This window comes from Vipera berus, assembly GCF_964194415.1.
Source record: "Vipera berus genome assembly, chromosome: 4".
Classification (NCBI taxonomy): Eukaryota; Metazoa; Chordata; class Lepidosauria; order Squamata; family Viperidae; genus Vipera; species Vipera berus.
This window is the reverse complement of record NC_138206.1, coordinates 100,939,201-100,966,732: the sequence shown is the minus strand read 5'-3', so window position 1 is coordinate 100,966,732 and position 27,532 is coordinate 100,939,201. Positions and strand designations below refer to the sequence as shown.

Here is a 27,532-nt window from a genome sequence, read left to right as displayed (position 1 = left end):
GTCCTTCTTTTCTGTAGACTAGCCATACCCAAGTCTTGCAACCATTCTTCATGTGTTTTTGTCTCCAGGCCCTTAATCATCTTAGTTGCACTTCATGTCTTTAATCATCTCTTGCACTTCAGTAGGGTTTATCAATCTTTGGGGCTGGTGATAAATTTGAAATTTTAGGAGCCAGACATATGTACCATTGCAAGACATCCTCTTCACAGAATGACAATAAAACAAGTAGTATTGTTTTTTTCCCCTAATTGAAACTTATTCAGTTAATTTTGCATAATTGGAAGAGATGCTCTAAACAACCTTTGTAGCATTTTCAGTAGAGTTCCTTCACATCTGAGGTGCTACAATGATAATATTGGTTGAAACTGCGATTGCTATTTTTATAAAGACCCGCAACAACCAATGGATAGCATTATTTGGGTGAGAAAAGCTGGAGATATTGGAAATGTCATAGTGTGTTTTTTTTAATACTCGAGGAACATAATTGCAGTCTCCAATTGCAGGTATATGTTTGCTTTTCAAAATCCATGAAGGCATATGCAGGTCTTTGCCAAAATAATATTTAAAAATCATCCATCAATTCTATTGAATTATGATCAGGTTCACATCTTTTGTTTCTGCACACTGGAAATAGCCAATAGAAACACTGGTACTCCACAAGCAATTCCATCAACAGACACACTGACCTACAACCAGCCTATGAACTTCTCAGAATCCTAGTCACTCACACAGCCAACCAGAGACAGCACCAACCCACAACCAACCCATGCAAGCCCAGCACACAAGCTCAGAGAATGAACCTTCACCCACATTGATTTTTTTTTCTGTTCACTAATCCTCTCCCCTCCCAATATTAAAAAAAATCAAAGTGTAGAAGTTTTTTTCCCCACTGTATTTTGCTGACTCCAGTGGATGCAATGAAGGGATTTCTTAGTGGCTGTATTTATGATCTTACCTTCTCAACAGCATCCTGCTACTTCACAGCACTTGGTTATGGGGCTTATGTCTTGACTTGCTAATGCAACCAGACCTTAACACTATTTCTACAAGACGGAGTTTAAATAGTATAAAAGTAAAATTAATTTGATGCCTCTTCTACTTGCACATCATTCTTTTATTTACTAATGAGGGTCTGTGCATTTAAAAGAAAACCAAAATGTTTGTTCTGTGCTAAGTCACTCCCTTGGACATCATGTCTCTCCCATTCATGTATGTTTTAGCTCTGGTCTTCTGCCTAGGCTTTATGTATTCTGCATCCTTGATCCCCTGTCAATTTGAATATTATTTGAAAAGCTATAATAGCAGTAGCACTCAGACTTATACATTGCTTCATAGTCCTTTACAACCCTCTCTAAGCATTTCACAGAGTCAGTATGTTACCCCTAACAATCTGGGTCCTTGTTTTACTGACCTTGGAAAGATAGAATGCTACGTCAACCTTGAGCCAATCAGGATCGAACTCCTGGCATTAGGCAGAGTTAACCTGCAATAATGCATTCTACCACTGTGCCACCACACACATTTATTTAGTATTTGTTTCATAACTGTGGCTGACAGTATGTGAAATTCTACCATTTCAACCATTGGAGATGATGGGTTGTATGGGTTGTTCATGGGATGTTGAGCTGTAATCCAACTGATCTGGTGGCCACCAGATTACAGTTTCTAAATTCTGCAGCTCCTTCCTGGCTAAACACCTAGCATTTAGGATCTATCAAGAAACTTCTGGGAATGCCAGGGGGTGTGATTAAAAGAATTGTTATACAACACTGGAAGGCTGGGAGTCTGCAATGGACACAATGGGGCAAACCATGTGACTTACAAGCAATATTAGAATGCAAGCATGAAAGGCCAGCATTTGGAATGTGGCATCTTGATGCCTGTTTTGTCACATGTGCATTGTTGGTCTTTTATTAGGTATCTCACGTGAAAGAGAAAACTCTACCCACCTATTTCCTTTTTCATGATTCCATTGGTTTGGAAAGAATAAAAAGGGAAGATATGGGTTTGTTTGCAGGAAAATCCCATCACTGTTGAATATCCATTCAAATTTAGAAAGAATTCAGTTCATCTTCGATCCAGCAAAATGTCCAATACTCTTTAGTGAGATACAGACTTATGGTGAGAAGCTCACAGAAAATCTGCAGTTTTATTTTAAAAGCACTGTTAATTATCATAAGGTTTTCTCTGATTGTTACCAGTCCTTTTTGGGGATATGAGCTTCTCTCCAGCTGTGTCTTTGAGACAGTCCAAACGCATATCTCATAGAGAAAAAAGTCTGCTGCCTCTCAGAGAAACTGTTGCTTTTAAAAAAATGGTGTCTGGAACTTTCTGAAAGGTTTTAGCTAAATTATGTTACCTACACTCATATCATAGTTTTAAGAAGAGTTGTTCAGAAGTAATTGACTTCTGGGATTCATTGACAGTGTCAACCAGGGCTTCCTAGAAAGGATTATCCTTTTCTCCCCATATTGTATGAAGTTTTACCCACATTGCCAAGAGAAAGCCAAAGATCTATTATTACATCCTGTAATTTGCTTTATCGGCACCATTTTGTCTCCAAGAGATTTACAGACAAATGAAATTATCCTTGGAGGCTAGCAATCCCAGCAGCCTGGCTACATTTATGGACTTTCCCTCCCTCTCTGTTTTACAAGAGATTGATCAGCAAACATCATTATCTGTTCCCATTTGATGGGAGGGAAAATAAATCATTTATTTCTCAGCCAGATTGATTTATGCATCTCTTCAATTTTAAAGGTAATTAATTTCATATGAAGTCATTGGCTATGTGTAGCATGCAGACAGTTGAAATATTGATGCTGTGCCTTGCTGTTATGATGGAAACCCTGCCATTTATCATTTCACAATGCTCAGAGTTTGCAAACAAACAAAACATTTGTGGGGGAGGAAGAGTATAGGTACTTTTACCCTCTCCTTGGTTTCCCAGCTCACATGTGCTAATAATTGATGGGTATGTGTTGTCTTCTTTTCTGTGAAACATGAGATGCGGTTCATTGGTCTGAATAACCCAAGTGTGCTCTGCCCTGAGGGTATTTCTATAGTATTATTGCCTGTTTCCTCCTTGGACTAGCAACTAAGTGATTTGAGATGCCATTAAAAATAGCAAATAGAAGTAGCTTGGAGGCAGGAGAAATTGCAGCTGGAAAGGGGGCATAAACCACTGGGCAGCTACAATAATTGCCAGTGTAAACATTTTAATAATAAAATATTATTTCCCCTGCCTTTTCCTCTTTCAGTGGTTCCCTTTCATCAGGAGTTCAAAATAAAAATTTTGCACTGAATTAGAGAAACATGATACACAGACGTTATTGCTTTAATGCTTCAAATAATTCTTATATAACTTTTCCCTAATGAGTAGCATGTTCCTGAAGTCAAAGAAGATGGCTTAGGGACATTTTTTGCAGTCCTGTCAAGGCCATTTAGGACTCTGATAATCTCAAATGCCCCGAAATTCAGCAGAAGACAACCCCGTTCTCTACCAAACCAGGCTAGTTCAGGTTTTCCTATAATGGAAGTCTTCCAAAGGCCCAGAGTAATGCTATTTTCTATCAGTTCCTGAACCATCATGAAAGAAGTCTAAACCTTCTAAGATCTTAAATGGTAATGCTCATATCTTCTCTAATTTCAGTGTTTGCTTAAATTCTGGCCACTAAAAATGGTGTTTCATTTGTGGTAGTGCCAGGAGTGGAATCTAGATGGAAATCTGCTGACCCAATTGTGTGTTTGTGTGTGTGTGTGTGTGTGTGTGTGTGTGTATGTGCCATATTAATCTAAAGCCTAGAAGAGGAGGGTCAATATTACTTGTCCCCCTAACTTAAATACCTGCTTAGCAGCTGTGCTACTGAAATTTATTACATCCTTGTGAGGCTGGTAATAGCATTCTTGGTTATTCTTGGTCTTATAATGTGGTTGCTGTCGTAACGATTGCTGAACACTCTATATGATTTATGCTACCATTTTTTCCAGATTTCCCCAAATTAGCATAGACTTGTGACCTCTGTATATAAGCGATGCAAAAAGTACAGTGTGTTGAGTCCAGTGGCTCAACAATGTACAGATGAAGCCAGAAAGGAAGCTCAATAGAATAAATCCCTTGGGCATAGATATCATGGAATGTATTATTATTTCTGTTCTTCAGTGCAGATGTCAATATTACAAAAGGAATTTTGTTACGTGCTCTGTGGATTACAAAGATCCCACTAAGCTGGTATTAACAGTGTGAACAAAATCATCTTCACAGCCTTTCTGTTCATTCAGGGTTTATTTTTCCATTTTCTTCGGGCATATTTATATTTCTCCAATTGCACCGACTTTACAGCCCTGCTGTGTATTCTCAAGAGAAAACATTTGCAATGAAAGAGAAGTAAGTTGAGAAGACTGTCTTGAAGACCCTCCCAAAAAAGAGTCATTTTGCTTTCCTCACTCCAAAGTTCCTTTTATCTTTTCTCCTAAGATAAGGCACTTTGCGGAATGGAGTTTCCTTTAGGCAGATAATCAATTCATGAAAAATCTACTCCAATTGTGGCTTGATCCTCTTTTTCTTCTGTATGTCTTTCTGTCTTTTTTTTCTTAGCACCTGAAGTATAAATATAGCTGTAGTTATTCATATAATGCATGCTTAATAAACCCTGTGTTTGTATTATACACTTACCTCCTGTTTTTCTTTTGTGTATCCTGCAGGAAGAGGTTTTCAGTTTGTACCAGATCTTTATCAAGTTGGCCAAATAATTTTTATCAATGCAAAATCTTTTTAGCTTGAGTACTATTTGTAAGTGTCATTAATTAAGTCAGACTAAGAAAATATAATGTGGGCAGGATGAGTAGGGTTGCATCCAGGTCATATCCTAGCACCAATAAAACACAATCCATCTAATTTTTGCACCATTTACTTGATTTACAGGATAGCAGAAGAGGCCTTATGCATAGGCAATTTGTGCTTTCTGTCAATATATCATGGAAGTTATGAAACCTGTGATGGATTGGTGGTGAATACCAAGTTTCTGTTTGAGAAATTGCATGAATTTCACTCCAATCCTAGAATGGCTCTTAAATATCTAGGCCTATTATATCTAACATTGCAATCCTTTTTGCAATCATTAATGGTAATAGCTAAGGTATTGATTCCAGATCCAAGGATTACATAGTAGTCATGAAGAATGTTTTTTAAAAGGCGGACTCAGTCACTGCTTGGAGAAAAACCATAAAAGTAGCAAAATCAAGAAAGGAATTTTTTCTTTAATAGTTATATATACCTTTTGCAATCATCAGTTGATGGTTCTATAGGATCATCTATGTTAATTTCTTAGTGATGGATCTTCAGAAAAACTTGGTAATGCAGTTATGATGCTTTTATACTACTAATGCCTTGTAGTCCTCATTTCAAAGAGGATTGTTAATCCTTTTACAATACCATTATTCCATCTGAATAAGGAAACCATTCCAGCATGCAATCAGGGTTTTATTCCTCACTAAATGTTCCTCATAATATGTATGACTGACCCAGCCAACTTGCTCATAGCCAATTTTTTTTATTCTGAATGTATCTACTGCACATGCTCAAAACCAACATTATTGTGCTACAGTTTTTGGTTTTATTTTTTCATACTGATTTATAGAGATTCATTTTCACTGTAACATTGGGAGACTCGTATTATTTCTGACCTAAGAAACACAGATTGAAGATTTGCAGTTGGCTGACCAACCATACTCAACATGTAGTCCTCTACAGAGCTACAGCTACATGGAGAGAAGCTTGCAGTGGGGTACCTGAAGGTTTTGGCTTAGGCCTAGTGCTCTTCAACATCTTCATAAATGACATATATGGAGGTATTGAAGGGGCACTTGTCAAATTTGCAGACACCAAGTTACAGAGAATTGCTAACACATTGGAAGATAGACTCAAGGTCAGAAGGATCTTGATAGACTTGAGCATTGAGTCCTAACCAATAAAATGCAGTTCAGTGGTGAGAAAAGTAAAGTCCTGAAATTAGGCAGGAAAAATGTGCAGGTATAGAATAGGTGGTTCTTGGCTCAACAATAATAACTGGGGGGTGGCGGGGGAATCTAGGAGTCCTAGGGCTCTATAATGCACTAGTGAGGCCACACTTGGAATACTGAATTCAATTCTGATTGCTATGATACAAAAAAGAGGCTGAGACCCTAGAAAGAATGCAGAGAAGAGCAACACAGATGATAAGGGTCTGGAGGCTAAATCGTACAGTACAAAGAATGGCTGAGGGGACTAACTTTGTTTAGTTTAATGAAGAGAAAGTTTACAGGTGATATGATCAGCTGTCTTCAAATACTTGAAAGGCTGTCACAGGGAAGAGGGGATTGATTTAGTCTCCATACCACCTGAGGGCAGAACAAGAAGCAATGAGTGAAGCTCATCAGAAGGAGATCCTACCTGGAACTAAGGAGAAATTTCTTGACAGTGAGAGCAATTAATCAGTAGAATAGCTTGCCTCCCGCAGTTGTGGGGGCTCCATCACTAGAGGGTTTTTAAAAAATAAATAAATAAGACAACCATTTAAGATCTCCTGCCTTGGACAGAGGGTTGGACTAGAAGACCTCCAAGGTCCCTTCCAGCCTTCCAATTATATGATTCCAAGTTGAGCAACATGTCACTTTCAGCTTCTCACCATGATTTTGAGTGATATTACATGATAGACCATGTATGAAATTCAACTGTTTAGGTCCACCTACATGATAAAGTGGGATTGATTTGGAGGAGCTCAAAACTGAAACCAATTCAGTTTATGTTCATGAAACTGAAGGAACAATATGAAACATCCATATAAAACTATGTTTCCTAAATGCTTTCGGAACTGGTCTTTTTAATTTTTAGTTCTTAAAAACAAATCCTGTCTTCTTTGTTTCCACTGTAATTTAAGTAAATATGTGGCTTCTTTCAAAAACAGCAGTCTGAGTCTGTTTTCCCCACCAATCCCATTTTCTCAGGCAGTACCTAGAGTATGTACATATCCCAAATTATTGCCAAAAGCAATAATGAAATTGAATGAGATATGAGAAGTTAAAGAATAATATCTTTTTTTTTCAATCACTCACTATTCATAGAAGCCAGAAAGAGAAACAAGTATTCATGAGATTTCCACACTGGAAATAATTTCTCCAGAAATCATGCCACTTAGTTCTCTGCACTAGATGTCTTGAAGTTGAGTCATGGCAACAAGACTTCTTTTCTTGTGGGTTCAAAATGTTTCATTTCTTATTCAAGTAGCTTCTTCAGTCTAAGCAAGTCGGTTAAAACCAGTGTGCTCAGAATGAAGCTACTTGGATAAGAAATGAAACATTCCCAACCAACAAGATGTCCAGCTGCCATGACTCAACTTCTAGGCAGCTCTGTGTAGATGAATCTTCATGGATATTCTGCACTTGATATGTTACTTTCATTCATAGGGATTTCTCTCCTGAAGAATTGCACACAACTTGTTATGGAGTTCAGGAATAACTTTATTTACTCTGATGGGATTTATTTTATTTTTTAATGGATGAATTTGTGAAGAATAGAGACCTGACCTTAGGAATGGGGAAAAGATGAGTAAACCATGAAAGGAGGAGGGGGCAATTTTGGAAAGATTGATCAAGCTGGAGGAAAATGAAAGCATGAGAAAGAAATTCAAAATAACTCCATCCTGATTTTGTTTGATACAAGATGGAATAAAGAAAAACTCTGACAGGCTTTCTAGAGTCAGTTACTCTATAATACAACAATAAAGAATGAAATATTTATTTTGCCTGTTTCTTGATCTTGCCGGCCTTCCATATCCAGTTCTATCCCATCTATGGGATTGCTGAGGAACTGCAACTGTAAAATTCTACTGAACAAAAAGAATCTATGCAGTTGGCACTGCCTGCCATCTTCCTAAGTGATGAGTCTGCCATTTTGCATCCTAATTATGCACGAAAGGCTATCACATTCACCTTTCCACCCAGCAGCGGCATTAAAAAAAAAAGCTATATGCAGATTTTGACTGGATGATAGTGCTGATAATAGCCATCTTACTCCTGTCAAAAATACACAGATCTACTTAGTCAGAATCTGAAAAAGAAGGTGAGTTTTTGAGAGATGTTTACAAGAGATAATGTTTTTTTTCAAAGGACCCTTTCCATTTACATAACAAAGAACTGAAACCAGGCAATCTCTGTTAAAATGACTTGGGGAAAATTTGCATTAGCATTTCCTGTGCTTCAGGATAGGAAATTGTGTGTATGTGTGTGTATGTGTGGGGGAAAACTACGTATGTTGAGAAAGTTGCAGATGAAAGTAGATGATATTTTAAATGGATTTGTGATAAAAAGGGCGACAGTAAAATCGAATGGACTTTTACTGAACTCTGCCTCTCTGGGATGCATTCAGTTTCATGCATAAGAAAGGGAACACACTTAGCTGATCCATTCACGCTATACACTCTTACTGTAAACGATAAGCCCCCACTGATTTTCAATGTATGACCACCAAACACTTCTAAATAGAAAAAGTTTCATTTTCACCAGAACCCCTAACCTGCTACAGAAGTAGTACAGAGTTGACCAGTACCCTGTCCCTGTTAGTGCTCAGGGACTTAAAAAAAAGTCTGATTTTCACAGCTCATCTTCCTTCTTTAAAAGAAAAATGCATGTCGTGGTCTAGCAGAGACATTAAGAATGTATTGTTGTTTACAAGAATTTGCCAACGTTCTTTAAAATAAGATGGAAAGAATTTGCTATTGAATAAAACATAATAGGGAGATTTGTCCATCCAGATGGGGGTTGCTGACTTCTTGGATCGTCACGGTTTGAATACCTGCACTTCTCTTCATGTTTGTGGCTCTGAATTAGGTTGGTGGCCTTTTCTTTGGCAGGTTCCACATTATGACATCTTTATGACAGATGGAGACAACCTGGTCCTCTCCATGTTGCTGATTATCATATCAAATAAATTAGATCAATGAAGATCTAATGGCTTTATTAGGGTCCTCACAGTCCTTCATATTAAAATTAGAAACAACATGATTTTTATTTAAAAAAAAACCAAAGTCTGAAAATTGTCAAATTTATCCATTATGTCTCTGTAAAATCTCAGTTTTACTCAATATACGTTCAGTGACCTCAATCTAAAGGCTAACTGAATAAATATAGAAGGAAGTAAAAAATCGGTCAAACTAGCTTATAAATAAAAAGAATTAAAACTTTTCATGTCAAATCAGGAGTTCAACCATTGGCTCTAATTAAGCTGATGACAGTGAGGAATAGGAGCCTCTTTGGTACAGAAACCAGCAAGTTATCCTGCTTCTTAAAGACTACACTACATAGCTGAGCTTAAGATACAGAAGGATCTGGACAGACTCGAACACTGGGCACTATCTAACAAAATGAAATTCAATGGTGAAAAAAGTAAGGTTCTACATTTAGGCAGGAAAAATCAAATGCACAGGTATAGTATAGGTGGTACCTTGCTCAATAGTAGTAACTGTGAGAGGGATCTCAGAGTCTTAGTAGACAATCACTTCAATATGAGCCAGCAGTGTGCTGCAGCTGCCAAAAAAGCCAACACAGTGCTAGGCTGCATTAACAGAGGGATAGAATCAAGATCAAGTGAAGTACTAATACCACTTTACAATGCTTTGGTAAGGCCACACCTGGAATACTGCATCCAGTTTTGGTCACCACGATGTAAAAAAGATGTCGAGACTCTAGAAAGGGTACAGAGAAGAGCAACAAAGATGATTAGGGGGCTGGAGGCCAAAACATATAGGGAACGGTTGCTGGAATTGGGTATGTGTAGTTTAATGAAGAGAAGAGTGAGGGGTGACATGATAGCAGTGTTCCAATATCTCAGGGGCTTCCACAAAGAAGAGGGAGTGAAGCTATTCTCCAAAGGACCTGAAAGCAGGACAAGAAGCAACGGATGGAAACTAGTCAAGGAGAGAAGCAACCTAGAACTAAGGAGAAACTTCCTGACAGTTAGAACAATTAACCAGTGGAACAACCTGCCTCCAGAGGTGGTGAATGCTCCAACACTGGAAGTTTTTAAGAAGAGACTGGACAGCCATTTGCCTGAAATGGTATAGAGTTTCCTGCCTGAGCAGGGGGTTGGACTAGATGACCTCCAAGGTCCCTTCCAACTTATTATTATTATTATTATTATTATTATTATTATTATTATTATTATTATTATTATTATTATTATTATTATTATTATTATTATTATCTTGTATCCCTGGGGTTTCATCCCTTAGCCCACATGGCCAGGCCAGCAAGCGGAAGCCCACAATCTGGGATGCACCAATGTCAGAGACAGCAGACCCAGTGATGCTTCCTGCTGTTTCCCACCATTGAGGGGGCCTGGATCTTTCCCCAATTTCCTTCCTACCTCAGTGCATGATCTCCATTATCTTTTTCTGTATATTTATTGTTCTAAACCGCCTCCCTTTGCTACTTTTTTCCACGCATCCCAGAAACACTGAACTGGACTTGAATTAGACAGTCATGAAAGCAAGCCAAAAGTCTTTTCTGGAAAATATCGGGCAACCTTCTCACTTACCCGTCTTTAGAAAACAACTTCACAATCAGATCTGAAGGAAAATGCAAGTGAGATGCTCATGAAATATAAACGTTCTGGTAGCTGTCCAACAATATTTTTAAACTAGGGTTTGTTGGAAGATTCAGGAATTTTCCCATTCCCACAGTGTATGTGGATCAAGGGACTAAACAGGGATGTTGAAGCACTTTTTACAAAAATACGTGAAAGGGCGTCATGCAGACGACAATAAAACAGGTCCTCTTTGCTCCATGTTCTAGAAGTGGAGATTGGTGAAAGCTTGTAGAACTCACTCAGAGAGATGGTAAACTTCACTTCATTAGATGTGCACATGCACTGGCTGGACAACAGCACTGGGGCTGCTTTCTCTAGATTCCTAAACTGACCAGTGAGTTGAACCAAGAATTATTAATGGCCTTTCCATTCTGCAATTCTCTGGCTTTGTTGATTATAGACGTGGGTGCAGCTGTGGTGCTGTTTGCAATCTCCTCTAATGATGTACATTTTGAATTGTCCCAGGGAGACTTACAAAGAGAAAACTTTCTGCATTATTGGCCCTTCAAGAAGGCTGAAAGGTGAACATGGGAAATTGTCAAGGAGATAATATTAAAGGCAAGGATCTTTCTGGTCTCCAAATTGTATTGCATGGCCCTGATGAAGAGAAAGAAGGGGGAGGGTCATTTTGGCATTCCTTTATAAGTTTTTCACAAGATTGGTGTGCTTCCATGAGACTTCAAATGTTTTATTTTACTGTTCAGCAATTCAGGACGCAGTGGCTCAGTGGGTTAGAACACTGAGTTTGTCGATCAGAAGGTCGGCAGTTTGGCGGGTCGAATCCCAAGTGCCGCATAGCAGAGTGAGCACCTGTTACTCGTCCCAGCTTCTGCCAACCTAGCAGTTCGAAAGCACGTAAAAATGCAAGTAGAAAAATAGGGACCACTCCGGTGGGAAGGTAACAGTGTTCCATGTGCCTTTGGCATCTAGTCATGCCGGCCACATGACCACGGAGATGTCCTTGGACAAGCGCTGGATCTTCGGCTTTGAAACAGAGATGAGCACCGGCCCCTTTTGTTGGAAACGACTAGCACGCATGTGAGGGGGAACCTTTACCTTTATAATTCAGGAATGCTGGAGTTAAAATAAGTCAGTTCTTAGCACAATGTGTCAGGCCGCCTGCTGATTATCAAAAGCACTCCAGGGGTGTTTTTCAGGAATCGTCCTTATATATACTTGAAAGGTTCAGGGATTGAATCTGAAATGTTGGGGCTGTGTTTGTGCGCAGTACAATCACAATTTACTGCAATATGGTGTACAAACCATCGACTCCCATGGGTAGTTTATGATTCAGTATGTTGTGTGAATTCCCAAACTAAGTAATTTATTGTAAAGGGTAGCCATGAACAAGAGATCATGGGAACACAGATTTGAGCATAAAACTTTCACCGTACGAATGTTCTTGAAGAAAACATTAAGAATTCATAAAATAAGAGTGATATTGTACCACAGGGGGGGAAAATCCTGAAAGCCCTTTTCCATCAGAAAAGAAGCAGATGCAGAAAAAAGTTGTGAAACAACAGAAGAAGCAAGAAGAATAAAAAGCTTAGAAGGTTGATTTATGATGAAGGATTTATTTGAGGTCTGTAAAAATGTAGGAAAAAAGTTCAGATGGATATGATTTCTGCAAGAAGGATATCTACTCAAAGATACAAAAATGATCAGACGAATATTGATTGTGGGGAATTGGCAGGAAACACCGAGGCACATTGGATCCAGAAAGCTATGGCCATCTCTGCTTCCATGTAGTTTTAAAATTGGACTGAAAGTAGACACAGAGAACTTAGCCATAAGATAAACTTCTCTTCTGGCTGCAAATATTTTCTGAAAAGGAGACACGAAGCAGCTTTTTAAAAAAAAAACTCAAGCAGGAAATGGTCCTTTATTGAAAGATCAGAATAATTATTTTCAACGTGTCTTTGTTTTTGATGAGGTAATCTGATGCAGTCAGATAAACTATATCACTGTATCTTCTAAAAGCAGTGATGCCTCATTATGCAAGAGCAAAAAGTTAAATGCAAAGAAAACTACGGAGTATCATCTACCAGCTTTCTATAGTGAAAGAGACATGTTTAGGGATATATTAGGATCAAATTCTTTCATGGCCAGATTTAAATATTTCTTGATAGGAGTAAAGGTTTTTTTTCTCTGTTATTAATTTTCATGGCTTTCTTTTAATATTGGATTTCATTTCCTTGTAATATAATTATCTTCCATTCTACTGTAATGTAATTGCTTCTTTTTTCTAATTAATTTTGGTGGGTGCATATATAGCTGTTAAAGAAATTGGCATTGATCTCTGCACTGGCATGGATAAAAGCAACACAGTCTATTAGCACTGATCATTCTCCAGTCAAAAATCTACATACAAAAAGCTTTTGCCAAAAATGTCTCCTCAAAATCATCTCTGTGGAGAAGAAGCATTTTTTAAAAAAAGTTTACACTGGGAAGAATGTATGCAAAAGAAGCTGAGCACCAGGTTAGGTTGGGAGATAGAAAAATATTCCAGAAAAAAGCAGTGTTGCCCCATATCCATACTGTAGCCAAGAAAATGACATGATTCTGTCCATGAACTCATCAGTGATGAAGCCTACATAAAAGAAGATTGTTTAAACAAATAAAATGAGTTGTTATTGTCTTTTTATATTATGCCCATGTATTTCATCCACCATCAGATTTCATATATAATTAAAGTAGTAAATGAGTAACTGGGTACTTGACTGCTATACTAAATTGGAATTCATTACTCTTTTTAAATCAATGTGGGAACGTGATATTTTTGCTGATTTTGGGTTAATCACTTTCAAATAGATTACATCTTACTTTTAAAATTTATTTGTATTTTATACAAACTTAATTAGAAGCGCAAATGCATACTATAACATTAAAGGATCGTTACAACTATATCATTAATCAGCATGGCAACAAAACTGTGAAGAAAAAAGGGTATCCCTTGCATATATGAGAAAACTATGTTTGAAACTCTACTTGTTAGTCCTTTGCAGCAAAAACTAACGAAAAGTCTCAGTACCTTAAAAACAAATGTATTAAAAAGCAGTCATTCTTGAATTATGGTCAAGTTCATATAGATGTAAAGAATATTGCTCTGTAAGTAGAAAATTAGAGGCACTAACTAAGCTTAAGGAGTAGGAAGTTAAAGGAAAAGGCATATAATTTGTATTTAGGCAGCTTCCAGTAATAAGGCATCTTTCAATATCTTTTACATTAGTGAACTGCACCTTCTTTTTTCTATGCAAAGATGTCTAAATCTCCATAATGACATTTAAATCTCAATTATGCAACCTTAAGGCTGTATGTCTTTGCATACGTCAATCCCCAGAACAGAGGAATGGATGGAAAAAGTGATGGAGCTGGCAGAGATGGCAAAACTAACTGTTTAAATTAGAGAAAAGAACATATCCAGTTTTCTCCCTAATGGGAAACCGTTTGTGGACTTTGTGCTCACGATAAGAAAAAAAAATGAACTCTTGACTTTTGGTTTTGCTGATTAACCTGGTTTGTTGTTATAGAAATGGCTAGTATTTGTTAAGCTGGGAAAGTAAAAACCAGAAGCTGTAATTTTATTTTTTTACTTTACAGCACTGAATAAATTTGGAACCCAGTGCTTTTATTTTGTTTCTCCCTTTCCCCTTTCTTCTCCATTCCCATTTTCTTAATATCTTTATTTTCCTTTATATTTTATATCACGATAATTTTAATAACATTCTTGGAGGGAAGAGGCTGTATGTCTTTTCAAGGAGAGTGTTGTTGCTGTGCTTTACATTGGTTGCAGAAGCCATGCAATCCATCTTGGTGCTGGAAGCGAAGCAGCAGAGACCCCTGTTCCTCCTTGAGAAGCATCAAGAGAGTCCAATTGTCCTCCACCAGCTGCTTTGCTTTCAGGAAGGCAGGTTCTGTTGTGTGTTGTGGGTATGTAAAGGTCACTGAAAGGCCAGAGAAGCAGCCCAAATAAAAACAAGTGAGGGCTTTGGTCCATTGTTTTTCAGTAGGCAAATCTGCTTTGATGGGGCAAATCACAGATTAACTAAATACTTGATCTGCTCAGGAATATTTGGCAACCTCATTTTTTACTTAAGATAATTTGGAAAAAAATTAAAACATATGAGGCAATAGATGTACTGGTATTAGAGCTGAATTTTCAAGAGAATATAAATAAAACGAAACAACATCGACTTTTGCATCCAACGACTGACTAGTATTTGGTGTGCAACTACACTGTGTTTAAACTAGTAGAACAGAACGGAACTTAAAATCCTTGCAGGGTTTTCAGTTCTGAATAGATTGTGCTGAAGCAATCTAAATTCATTAAATATCTGGCTAAATGATGTGATGGCCACATTCTTTAGGGCAGTGTTTTTCAACCTTGGCAATGTGAAATTGTGTTGACTTCAACTCACAGAATTCAATAGCCAGCATTGGCTGAAGTCCATGCACCTTAGCATTACTGAGGTTGAAAAACACCGTCCCAGAGAATTGATTGGCTTGGAAGGGAGCTCAGCAATTTTTGAATCACACTTTGGTTTGCATAATCAGTTGTGTTCTTGGTAGTCATCATTTGCTAATTTGGATATGTGAGAAAAGTTCACCCAAACAGTGCGCTGGAAAATTATTATTATTATTATTATTTATTTATTGAACTTATATACCACCCTTCTCCCGTAGGACCCAGGGCAGTTCACAAGGCAATTGAAACAACATTACAATACAAAAAGTTAATAACAATTAAAATAGATTAAATTATCCTAGATTAAAAATCTAAAACCCCTATAACTCTGATTAAAAACCCAATTACAATAAGTTAAAAATTAAAAATTAAAACTTCTCAGTCCTGGCCGGAAAGCTCAAAGAGCCAGGTCTTCAGGTCCCGGCGGAACGAACGAAAATCAGGGGCAGTCCTGAGCTCTACGGGTAACTGGTTCCAAAGGGCAGGCGCACCCACAGAGAAGGCCCTCCCCCTGGGTGTTGCCCGCCAGCAATCCTTTGCCGGTGGCACCCTGAGAAGGCCCTCCCTGTGGGAGCGCACAGGACGAAGGGAACTTGATGCCGGCAGCAGGTGTTCCCTCAGATATCCCGGACCCAAGCCATTTAGGGCTTTATAGGTCATCACCAGCACCTTGAATCTCACCTGGAGGGCAACCAGAAGCCAATGCAGCTCGTCCTCAAGGGCAGCCCCATGTAGAGAGTGTTGCAGTAGTCTAACCGGGAGGTCACGAGCGTATGAGTGACTGTGCTAAATTAGGGTGCTAAACAGAATCAGAAAGAGCCCTTTAGACTTTAGTCAACATTTTTTGTAGTTACCTCTGAATGAATCTTGCTTTCTTGATTACTTCTGCTGGGGGGGAAAAATGCTGGATTTTTTCCACTCTATATCTGCAAATCATTTAATGGCTAACTCATGAAACCTCCATTTTACTTGCAGTCGTATTTTTCTGTTGATGCCTTTAAAATTGTATATACTGTATAAAATTTTGTACAATCTAGTTCCTTTTCCTTTCTTTAAGAAGAAATAGCTAGCCATTTCTAAGTATGCTGTTTTGAACTCCACAGAGGAAGGATAAAATACAAATTCAGCAATCAGTCAATCAATCATCTGCTTTAATGTCAAGTTAGCCTTTTCTCAGCCCTGCTTAATATGAACAGATATCTCAAAACGCCCACTCTGTAGAAACTTTAGGATTCCATAAAATTTTGCAAATATCAGATCCAGATCTCAGTTCTCGAAATAGTGTTTTGAAGGCCCTTGAAGATCTGCCTCGTCCTCAGGCCTTTGGCATTCCTGACTGAAGTCCACTTTTATGGTGTGGGTCTGGATCTTTTTCATTTCTGTCCAGTTTTTGTCATCTCTGCCATATTTTACTTCTTTATTTCTGTCTATAATGTTTTTATTTCTTGTTTCTGAGGCTTTTTGCTTGTAACATGTCCAAAGTTGTTAGGAGTCAGTTCATTTAATTAATATATAACCAAATCATTCAGAGATTATATCTGAGATTTCTTGGAAATGGTTCTTTAGCATTAATATGTATCATAAACACATTCTCTTCTGAAAAAATATTTCAGAATCTAAAAACAAAGAGATAATAGTATAAAGCAGTGGTGGTGAACCTATGGCACATGTGCCAGAGGCAGCACTCAGAGCCCTCTCTGTGGGCACGAGCGCCGCCACTGCCAGCAGCTTGTGCAGGTCCATTAGGCCACCACCGCAGCCTGGAGCAGTAGCCCCACCCAGCACAAAGGAGGTGAAGCGGCCAGCTAGCAAGCTCAAGTAGAGGTGTAGAGCATGCCCACACCCAGCAAGCCAAAGGCCACCCCGAGCAGGGAAAGGTGAATCCTCATCGGTGCCACAGCCCCACAGCCCCAGCTAGGATTGCGTGCCTCCCCCCCCATTCTATGCTGGGCCTCCTTCCCACTGCCCCACCTTCCAGAGACCCCCTGAATCTCCCCAGACCCTGCCCGGCCCCCACAGGCATCCCCCCCATGAGCCAAATGGAGGTGGCCATGCCCACCCCAGCCATGCCCACCCAGTCTGCTGTGACAACAACAGCCATACCCACCCAGTGGGCCATACCCACCCAGTGGGCCATGCCCCCATGCCCCCCCTGAGGGCACCACAATGCTGATGCGGCCCTGGCACTTTCCGATAAATAAGTGGGTTTTGGGTTGTGGTTTGGGCACTTGGTCTCTAAAAGGTTCGCCATCACTGGTGGGGGGAGGGTGGGGATTGTTAAAGATAAAATGTACTGTAAAACTTTTCAATTTAAAAAAAAAGTATTGATATGCCGAGACACCCTTGTCAAATACTTTTGGTGTCTAGATTCTGAGGGAAGGGGAGAAATAATGAAAAACACACTAGTTTGTCAAATGGCAGCTTATAACCACCATTTCTCCTAAAACAGATCTTTCCAGCTCTTCTTCAGTGATGAAAGCCTTCTTTCTACTGTGGTTCAGGTTTCCTGGCAGTTTCTTATTATTTCTAAAAGAATTTTGTTTATTTGTCCGGCATTACAGCATTTAAGCCAATTATTATTATATCATTCCTAACTACGAACATGCCATTCCTTCTTTGTTTTTCCTGTCCTGATGTTCTGACTGAAAGTGACAATTCCAGTCCATCTCAGTTTGCTGGTGCCTATGAAGTCAACCGATGATTGATTGATTTCATCTTCCACTCTGTTGAACCTTCCCATGTTCAGCTGCTTACAGTCCATGTTTCCATTGTAAATCTGTTTTTAGAGGTCCTTGGTAGTCTCTGAGCTTGGATGTTTTATGCAGACATTTCATTACCCCCCAAGACCATTCTCATTAGCACTGACAGGGCAAACACTAGCAGTGATGATGTTATTTAGATTAGGTAATGAAACATCTGCATAAAAACAACCAAGCTCAGACAGTAGCAAGGACCCCCTCCTTTCAACCCCGAGCTACAAATATTCTCCTTCATCGGTAATTCTGTCTTTGCAGTTTTGGATTTTCTTTTCCTGAATGGTAACATCAACAACCAAACCTTCGAATGTCTAGCTATATCATAAACACAATTAATATTCTGAAAGACCCTCAACTCTTCCTCAGTATCATGTTGAGTGCCATCCAACCGAAGAGCATTGTTTTATATTTTCTTTCCACATGATTTCATTGGTAAAAATGCAGGAGGGGTTTAACTGATCTTGTCTCCAGTATCTTGATGCTGCTCAATATAGGTCCCTGCTGACTTTAGTTGGGCAATTGATATGACTTTCATGCCTTGAGTGACACAGCTGGGAATATAAACTCTGGGCATACATTCCTGATATTCTTCAGCAAATTGAACTTCATGGCAGGAATAATTGTGGGGGCCATTAAACAAATAGCAAGTGTGACACCATTCAAGATGAAATGTTCTAAAGCAGCAGTCTCCAACCTTTCCACTCTATGGACCGGCAGAGGTGGGGAGGTGGCGGCAGGGGAAAGGAAAGGGGATTGTTTCATGTGCACCACTTGTGCAAATGTACTGTAGCTTTGCATGCTTGTGTGCTTGCCTGTCACCTGCATGGCCTGGTTACCAATAGGCCACAGCCTTGTATTGGGCAGTAGCCCTGATCTAAAGGCAGCTGTGCAGCAGCCATTCGTTGTGAATAGTGATCTGCTGTAAGGAGATAGCTTTGATATGAAATGTAAACAACATGCCCTTTGAAAAAGGGATGACAGAGTCCCTGTCAACAACTATGGATTCCTGTAAAATAAAAACAAATCCAAATGCTCAATGGTTTCAGTAAGCAAAAAGGGAAAATATTTGTGCTGTTCATATATTAGCTTTTCAACCCACCCACCCACCCAAAAGTACAATAAAAGTTGCAAGGTTTTCAATTTATGTTTTAAAAAGTAGTGTTTTTGATATCCATCAGACAAAGCTAGCATTATATTTATTAGAAATGACTTCCCGTGAATCAATTTAATTCAGGTGTTGCCTTTCTTTAAATCATATTGTAGAAGCCCATCATTAGAGCAATTTTATTAAATTATTAGTTCATTTTTCATTCCATCCAAAATATCACTGCTGATGAAAATATTTTGGAACATTAGCATATTTGCAGTCACCTTTAAACCCGTAAGGTCTAACTGGTTATGGCCAAAGGTGAACACAATTTTTGCAAAACAAGCACATGAAAATCTATTCAAAAATCCTGCTGAGATCAATTACAATTTCTCCCAAGTAATGGTGCATAGTTACAGCCCACATCTTATTAATTTCACTTGTCAAGCTAAGCATATGCCTAACACTTTCACATGGGAGTTCAGTTTGGGTTTTGGCCAGAACAAACATTAATTTGCTTTTATTAATTTTCTAATTTGCCTGAAAGATACCATTCTACCTTGCCATACACGGGGGACTCAGAAAAAGAGCCAAGATAGATTTCTGCTCAAAAGATAATCAAAAAAAAGAAAGAAATAGCTTCTTTTGAGACCAATAAAATATAAACATTTTTCAAAGGAAAAAGATAATATCTAAATTACTGTGATGAAGAAATATTAACCCTGCTTTACAAAAAAGAAAGAATTTGTTTAACCTTGTTTAAAGGTCTTTAATATATATACTCTTCGTATGCATTCATAACAGGTTGTGTTTGTGTGGGAGTAATCTACAGAACAGATGGTTAGCAAGCCAGTGCATCACGTGGAGGGCCTGTGTACATTTGGTCAGCTGTGTCTGTCATCTCTGGGGTTCTTCTTGTGTCCTTCTGCCTTCAGCTGTGAAAGAGAGTAGAGTGGCAAGCGGGACTTGGAATGGTTTCCTTTGCCTTTTCTTTTATTTCTTCAAATACCCAACAGAATCCTCCTTGCTCTGAGATGGGAGGTGGTTCTGTCATTCCACATTCAGTTTAGCACAAAGCCGGCATCACTATAGAGTTATTTACAATTTTGCCACCTAAGCATTTCCAATCCTGGCATCGTATGGCTCTTTGGAAACACAGCAGCAAAATGATGGCAAGTAGGAAACTGGGGGAGAAAAGAGATGCCCTCATTTCCCAGAAATAGCCAATAAGCACCTCACTATCCTACTTACTATTGGTCACCCAACTTCACCTCTGACATAAGGGTGGCAAAGGGTGGCAGTTTTTAACCTAGCCTTTGGCTGCCATTGGATGCTGATTTCTTAAAGGAGAAAACAGGTTAAGACCAGTAGGGCTAAGGATGATATATTCTTCTGTCATTCATGAGCTGAGGATGAGTTGGAAGCAACATGGAATCACATAATCACATGTCAAAAGGGTTAGATACAAACGCACAACACTTTCTAAAGTAATTCAATCATTCTTGTGCTGAAATAACATTAATGAAGACAGTGTTTTTATTATTCGAGTAATGACTAGCTGATGCTAGAAGATGCTCCAAGTCATTATTCTGTCTATATCAGAATCAGAATTCAACTCCCAAAGTCACTTATGGAGACCTAAAAGAGAATAATTTAATACTAGAAAACATGTAAAATCCCTGAAGATCACAAATCTTATTTCAGTGTTTTAGTATCTTGACTATCTTATGCAAGATCTCATAAGATTTTGGTGATCTTATCTACAGTAAGATGTCAGAGTTATTCAGTTTGGATTATTTATTGTATAGATTTACTGATTTCTAGTTAATACCTCACTGAAGATTGCACAGTGGTGTGAACAATTTAGAAACAGTGACCGATCCCCTGCAGTGGAATAAAGAAAGCAACAACAAACCTCAAATCCCAAGTCAGCAGGGATGGTCACTAGGACATCTTGAGGATGTGTCTGCTTCAAGTTAACTTATCAAAAATGTTCTGAAGATTGCAGTGGAAAGGAGGAATATGTCTTTTATTCTTCACTGCATAGCTTCACTGGAATAAGTAAGCAAAATAATTATATAAAAAAGCTAGATAAACAAATGAAACCTATGTAGAGTTGATCTTCCTATGTTTCTATACTAGTCAAAAGCTCTAGAAATCCAGAAGCAACCAATCACTGAATAAAAGTTTAAGAAATCACGTGCCAGATGCAGAGCATCTGGTTTTTTCATTTACAAATCCAATAGACTACAAGATGGCGTGCCTGCTAAGTGAGCATGGCTCCTCACTGGACTTTCTCTTATCCTCCCTGGGTGTAAGCAGCCACTGTTGTGAGGCATTACCTGTTTTCTTTTAAAAGAAGAAATATCATTTCATGACCTATTGGTAATGAAAACTGCACTAGAAATAGCAGGATTGGGGAACACAGGAAAAATGGTCCATGATGTTTTTGTTTTTATGATAGAGACCTCATACCACTTTCCATGGTACTCTAATGATACAAATAAAAGCCTCTATCTGTGTTAAAACTCTAACCTTTAAGTAGAGAACAAAATGCTTTGTTTCTATAAATCTTGACTTAACATATATATTTCAAAGTTCAGCAAAAAAAAAGACTTTTTATGCCACATATTTTTTATTTTTATTTTATTTTAATTCCATTTATATCCCGCCCTTCTCCGAAGACTCAGGGCGGCTTACAAGCTTAGCAGTAGCCTTCATTCTATGTATATGCCTGCTTATTAGGGCTTTCACACACACACCCCAAGCGGCATTATTACAAAGTCAGCTTAATTGCCCCCAACAATCTGGGTCCTCATTTTACCTACCTCGGAAGGATGGAAGGCTGAGTCAACCTTGAGCCTGGTGGGACGCGAACCTGCACTAATTGCAGGCAGCTGGTGTTACTTAAGGAGGCATTAGCCCACTGCTCCACCAAGGATCTATGCAAAATTGAAGGTTTCATTTATTTATTTATTGACCTGCTCTATAGCTTTAACCAACCAAATATTTCCCATCAACAAATGACACAATCCTTGAATCAAATTCTGGTTTCAGTTGCCATCAGGTAGTTGACCTAGTAGCCAATGAGTCTATGAATCAGATTGACTTAATTTTCTGATTCTCAGTCAAAACTGAAATTTAATTTTCTTCCATTAATTGACTTTTTAGCAGCCTAATTCAATGGTACAATGCAGTTTCTCCTATCTCTTCAACATATTTACATGAAACATGGTTTTGCATTATGCTGCAATGAAAAGCAAGTGCAAAGCACAATTGAGAATTCAAATACATGCATGAGGATCCAGTTTTCAAGCATTACCCCTAATTCCTAGTGATCAATAGTTACAAAAACGATAAAGGAGAATATTTCTAGCTCAGGGTTGAAATGAGGGGTCTTTGGTATTCTCTAAGCTTGGTTGTTTTCTTGCAGCTGTTTGTTATCCAAACTAGGTAACATCATTAATGCTAGTGTTATTTACATTAACACTGATGATGTTACTTAGTTTGGATAATGAAATGTCCGCAAGAAAACTAAGTTAAGAGAGCACTAAAGACCTCTCAGCTACAACAACACTAATTCCAATCAAGATATTTTATGCAAAGATATGAATATAGAAAGAAATTTAAACAAAATCTTTGCTTTTAAATTATGATTGCTTTTTTAAAGGCAATGTGCACATGGTCATGTTGAATCTAGTTCTGGACTCTCAGATGTCTGCAAATTGATTGAAATGACTGATTAACTGACAAAGCCTTTGACCCAGAATTTATCATCCAGTCTGTTGGGGGGGGGGGCAAAATAATTCTGTGCTGGGGAAAAGAAATACTTTTAAGATCCAGAATACTGTACAACTACATTGATGGATAAGCTGGCAAGGGTTCAGATTATCAAAGATATACAATAAGGATAGTATGGGTAACATCCTCATCCTCTTATTACATACACAGAGTGTGTGTAATTAGACAAATGAGCTTATGTAGCCCCAGTGGTATCATAAACTGCATCTTGCCTCATCAAGCTGCATTTTGTAAAAAGCCCAAAGCATCAAACTTGGCTTGTACCTGTACATCATGGCAAGAATCCAATATTTATCCGATTTTGTATTGCAAGGAAATGGAGTCCTTGGGGTTAGAGAGAACAGCTGCTTTAATTACAAGCTCCTGCTATGTCAAGTTGAAGTTTTCAGTGCCTTGTGCAAAACTCTAGACTTATACACCAAGGCTTCATTTCTATCTGGTTTCATTTGTATGATGGATAAATCTATGAATGAATTATTTAGCAAATTATCTGTTTCAGGTGTCATGACAAAAGAATCTTTTGTCTTTGCTGCATGAAAAGGTAGAACGTGCATTCTTAATTAATTCAATTTGTCAACTCTCAGTTGTCTTGTGTTTTTCCTTATGTACCAATGACAGCAGATGGCTTTGAAGAGAAAACTTTTAAGCTGCTTCTTATTCCTTAGCTGGAGCTTTGCTATATATCAGGTTGTGGGGCATGGTGTACAAAGTTATGTAACTTTGGGGCTACACACACACACACACAAAGATTGATTATTGGCTTTTCTTATCTACCTAAAACCAGGCTCCTATCCCATCCATGGTTCTTTTGATCAAAGTGGCTGTTTGTCAGAATCATTTGTCCTGATAGCAAAGGAAAAACACTCATTTGAATAGGTGCACTTATTGGACGGGAAAAGAAAATTTATTCCCATTTCTCTCCAGTGCTGTTAACAAAGGATGGAGGGGGGGGGGGTAGAGGGAATAATTGCATAAGAAATTAGCTCTCCTGTTGCTCCACATGATCACAACAGTGTTGACTCAGAAAAGAAGTGGAAAGTGAGACTCAGCAGGGCAAATAATCCTGTTGTCTGCTGAAAGGAGTGTCCGTGGATTTTTGCAACTACCATGGGCCATTCAACTTTAACATGCAAAGTACCTGCTACATACACATGCTATGCAGACTGACAGTCCATACTGAACACAATCATCCTATAACTGTAAAAGTAGGCATCCAACTGAAAAACACACCTTCAATGTCAGGCAGATACACCTGCAATACATTAAGGATGAGACACCTAAAGCAATGGAAATTTTGGACCCAAAATTGCACTATGAGGATCTGTTGAAATCTTCTTCACTCGTTCAAGTATTCTGTGAATTCTGTACAGCAAATAAGTGACTAGCTTGTTTTTCATTACTTTGCCCTGAGATAATTGCAACATTAAGCATAACGTGTGAAGTTCTACAGTTACTGATTATCTAATGACTGACTCATTTGTTCTTTAACAGATGCCATGCTTTTGGTAGCAGACAGACTAGAGGGACCATTCAACATTGAGTCAGTTATGGATCCCATTGATGTCAAAATTTCTGAAGCCATTATGAACATGCAAGAAAACAGTGTGCATGTGACTGGAAAGGTATCAATTTTTACTATTAAATGTTTGGAATAAATAGCAAACCAGAAGGCAATATTGCATTCATTTTCCTTTTTTTCTTGACAATTGAAAATCATCTATGTACATTTCTAGGACAACAGTCACTTTCATAGAATCACTGAGTATGAAGTAGGTATTGCCATCTCATAGCCCAACTAACAGCCCAGCCCAATGCTAATGCATCCTTACCAGATATTTTTCCAACTTTTATCTAAACACAAAGGAGATTTTTCAAGGGAGTCTATTCCTCAATTAAGCAAATTCTTAACAATCACAGATTAGGATTCTTCTCCATGACATCCCTGCAAATAGTTGAAAATCAGGTCTTTTCTTCTCTAGGTTAAATATATTGTTTGTTTTCATAGGTTTTTCTCCTCCTACCTGGCCCATATCAACTTTTTCTCCTTTGAATACACCCCAATTTGTCAATACCCTTCCTAAAAATGCAATGCCAAGACTTGGGTGGAATGTTCAATGGAAGCAAAGGGAAGGGATGCTAGAAACATTTTGGTTTATTTATTTGTTTGTTTGTGCCTTTGAGTTAGTTTTTGATTCTCAGTGACTGCCTGGATTAATCCCTACAGTGTGCTTGGCAAGGTTTTTTTGGAAGTGGTTTGTCCTTGGTTTCTTCTTTCTAGGGTTGCGAGAGAGACAGACTGGCCCAAGGCCAGTTTGGCTTTCATACCTAAGACTGGACTAGAACTCAGTGTCTCCTGGTTTGTAGCCTGGAGTCTTAACCACTACTCTTTTTAGAAAAAAAAGGTGTCACAGTAAAAGTATAAATGGCCATAGAGGCCAGAGTCTCAAGGCCTATAGGAAGGAGCCCAACTGGAGCCATGCAGGTCACTGATCTCCCTCAGTCTCCTCCTCTATGAAACATGGAATGTTTGCAGAGAAGTTTGTTTTTTGATTTCCTGTGGAAAGCATCATTTTGTTGGCAGATCACCTTGATCCAGCTTCACCCTGCCTTAGCAACAGGATGAAGGCTTTGTAGTAAAAATATATCCTCTATAAGAGCTGTGATGGTGCAGTGGTTAGAATGCAGTATTGCAGGTTAATTCTGCTGACTGCCAGCAGTTTGATCCTGACCAGTTCAAGATTGATTGAGCCTTCCATCCTTCCAAGGCCGGTAAAATAAGGACCCACATTGTTGGGGGCAATATGCTAACTCTGTAAACTGCTTAGAAAGGGCTGTAAAGCACTGTGCAGAGCTATATAAGTCTAAGTGTTATTGCTATTGGTACAAAAAGAAAGCATGTTGTTTTTAAACTAACTTTGGGCCTTCTGACCTAGGATTTTTATCCATAAGTTCCCATGTAGTACTTCTTTCAGTTTATTAATATTGGCTTCCATGAAAACTAGTAAGTATGGCCGGGCTTCAATTTCATTTCTTACAGAATCTTGAACCAGAAGATGACCTGGTCACTTTGTTACAAAGTTCCCACTGCTTCCCACCATTTCAGCCAACATTTTTCTCATTGGTATGATTTGATCTAGGACAGGGGTAGGCAACCTTGGCTCTTTTATGACTCATGGACTTCAACTCATGGACTTCAACTCCCAGAATTCCTGAGTCAGCTAGGCTGACTCAGGAATTCTGGGACTTGAAGTCCATGAGTCATAAAAGAGCCGAGGTTGCCTACCCCTGATCTAGGAGCAGAAATGCCGTGTCTCTTCATTTACTCACAAATTACTTTCTTGCCAAAACTTCGGACAAGCTCATGACAAGGAATCAGTGTCATAGGCTTTTAATATCAAACATGATTGAAAAATAGGAGAAATTATTCATCTAGATCCATATACCTCCAGCCTGATCTCAACATATCCAACTGTAGTTTGTAACATTTTGATAGTCTCTGATTTAACAATAAGTAGCATCAATTAGCTTAACCTCCTCTTAATTTCAAGTCTCCCAGATTCTATAACTGTAATATACTATACTACTATAGTATACTACTTCAGTATACTACTATACTGAAGTTTTATGATAAATCATAATCCTCATCCATTCATAATCAAACATATATGCTTCCTTCTATGTATGGGATATTAATATTTAGTTGCAACATGTTGGAGTAGGAAGATTTCGCCTCTATTCTATTCAAACATAAGCCCGTTATTGCCCCTCTTTGGTATTCTTTAGTTTTGTGACTGTCAGGATATATATTAAGATCTTTCCTTTATTAATGTAAGTGCCATTTTTGACCAAACATTGGTAGGAATTTGAAGGCCAAATGTGGCTCTTGGCCTCGGCATGCATATTTTCCAATGAGACAAACCAAGACAGGAAGATCATTTTATTACAATTTATCAGAATATTCAGACAAAAGGGATTCCTCTCATTCAAAGAGGAAACCCTGATCTTTAGCTTACAACACCTTTTATAGTTAGCATAACAAAGAAACATCCAAGAGGAAAGTTGATTGGACAGGATAAAAGTAACCTCCCCTTTGTATAGGAAATCTGTTACATGTGGTCAAGCATGTTACACATTTGCATCCCAAAATATCATACATGTTCATTAAAATGAGGTCTCATGTCAGAAGAAGCGTACATTGTAAGGAAAAAGGTTGTTTAAAGTTCACTAAAGAGATAAACCAGACCCCAATTTGTACTAACAAACTTTTTCTTACTTCAGATAATCTTCCACCTGTTTATCTCTTCAGTTTAGGAATGTTAAATTCCTAAATTCCTCTATGTATGGTACCTGAACAGAGAAAATAATCCATCTGAAGGTTTATCTTTTCAGTTTAGGAATGTTAAAAGCTATCTAACCAATCCATACAACCATCCTATATTCCAATCTGTAATGAACCAACATTATTTTAAAAGAGAGAAAGGACATCAAATTAAAATACAAAATACAAAAATAACTGTTAGTTAACAAATTACAAAATCCATTTCATTTGTCCCTCAGATTATACCCAATGGCAACCTGTCTGGTTTTCTTCTGAATATCTCTTAGTTCAGTTCTGTTCTATTTAGGAAACAGAGCATGTTCATATTTTTTTTAAAAAAGGCCTGAACCACGAAGTTTGTCAAAGAAATGTATTCTGATACAAAATTATAAAATAGGTTATGATACAAGCAATTGATGCTAAAAAGATCGCTTTTCCATAGAAAATGGGGCAGTTGTGAAGTTCCAGAACAAATCTGCTAAAC

The 27,532-nt window shown here is 38.3% G+C and overlaps 1 protein-coding gene across 1 annotated transcript in view; it reads left to right on the top strand.

Moving 5' to 3' along the window:
• GPC6 (glypican 6) overlaps window positions 1–27,532 on the top strand; it is a gene marked incomplete at its 3' end in the record, with an annotated part of 887,239 nt that overhangs the window by 799,252 nt on the left and 60,455 nt on the right. Inside the window, exon 5 of the mRNA XM_081327646.1 lies at window positions 24,222–24,352. Coding sequence (XP_081183772.1) covers window positions 24,222–24,352 — 131 coding nt within the window. The remainder of the gene's footprint in view (window positions 1–24,221; window positions 24,353–27,532) is intronic.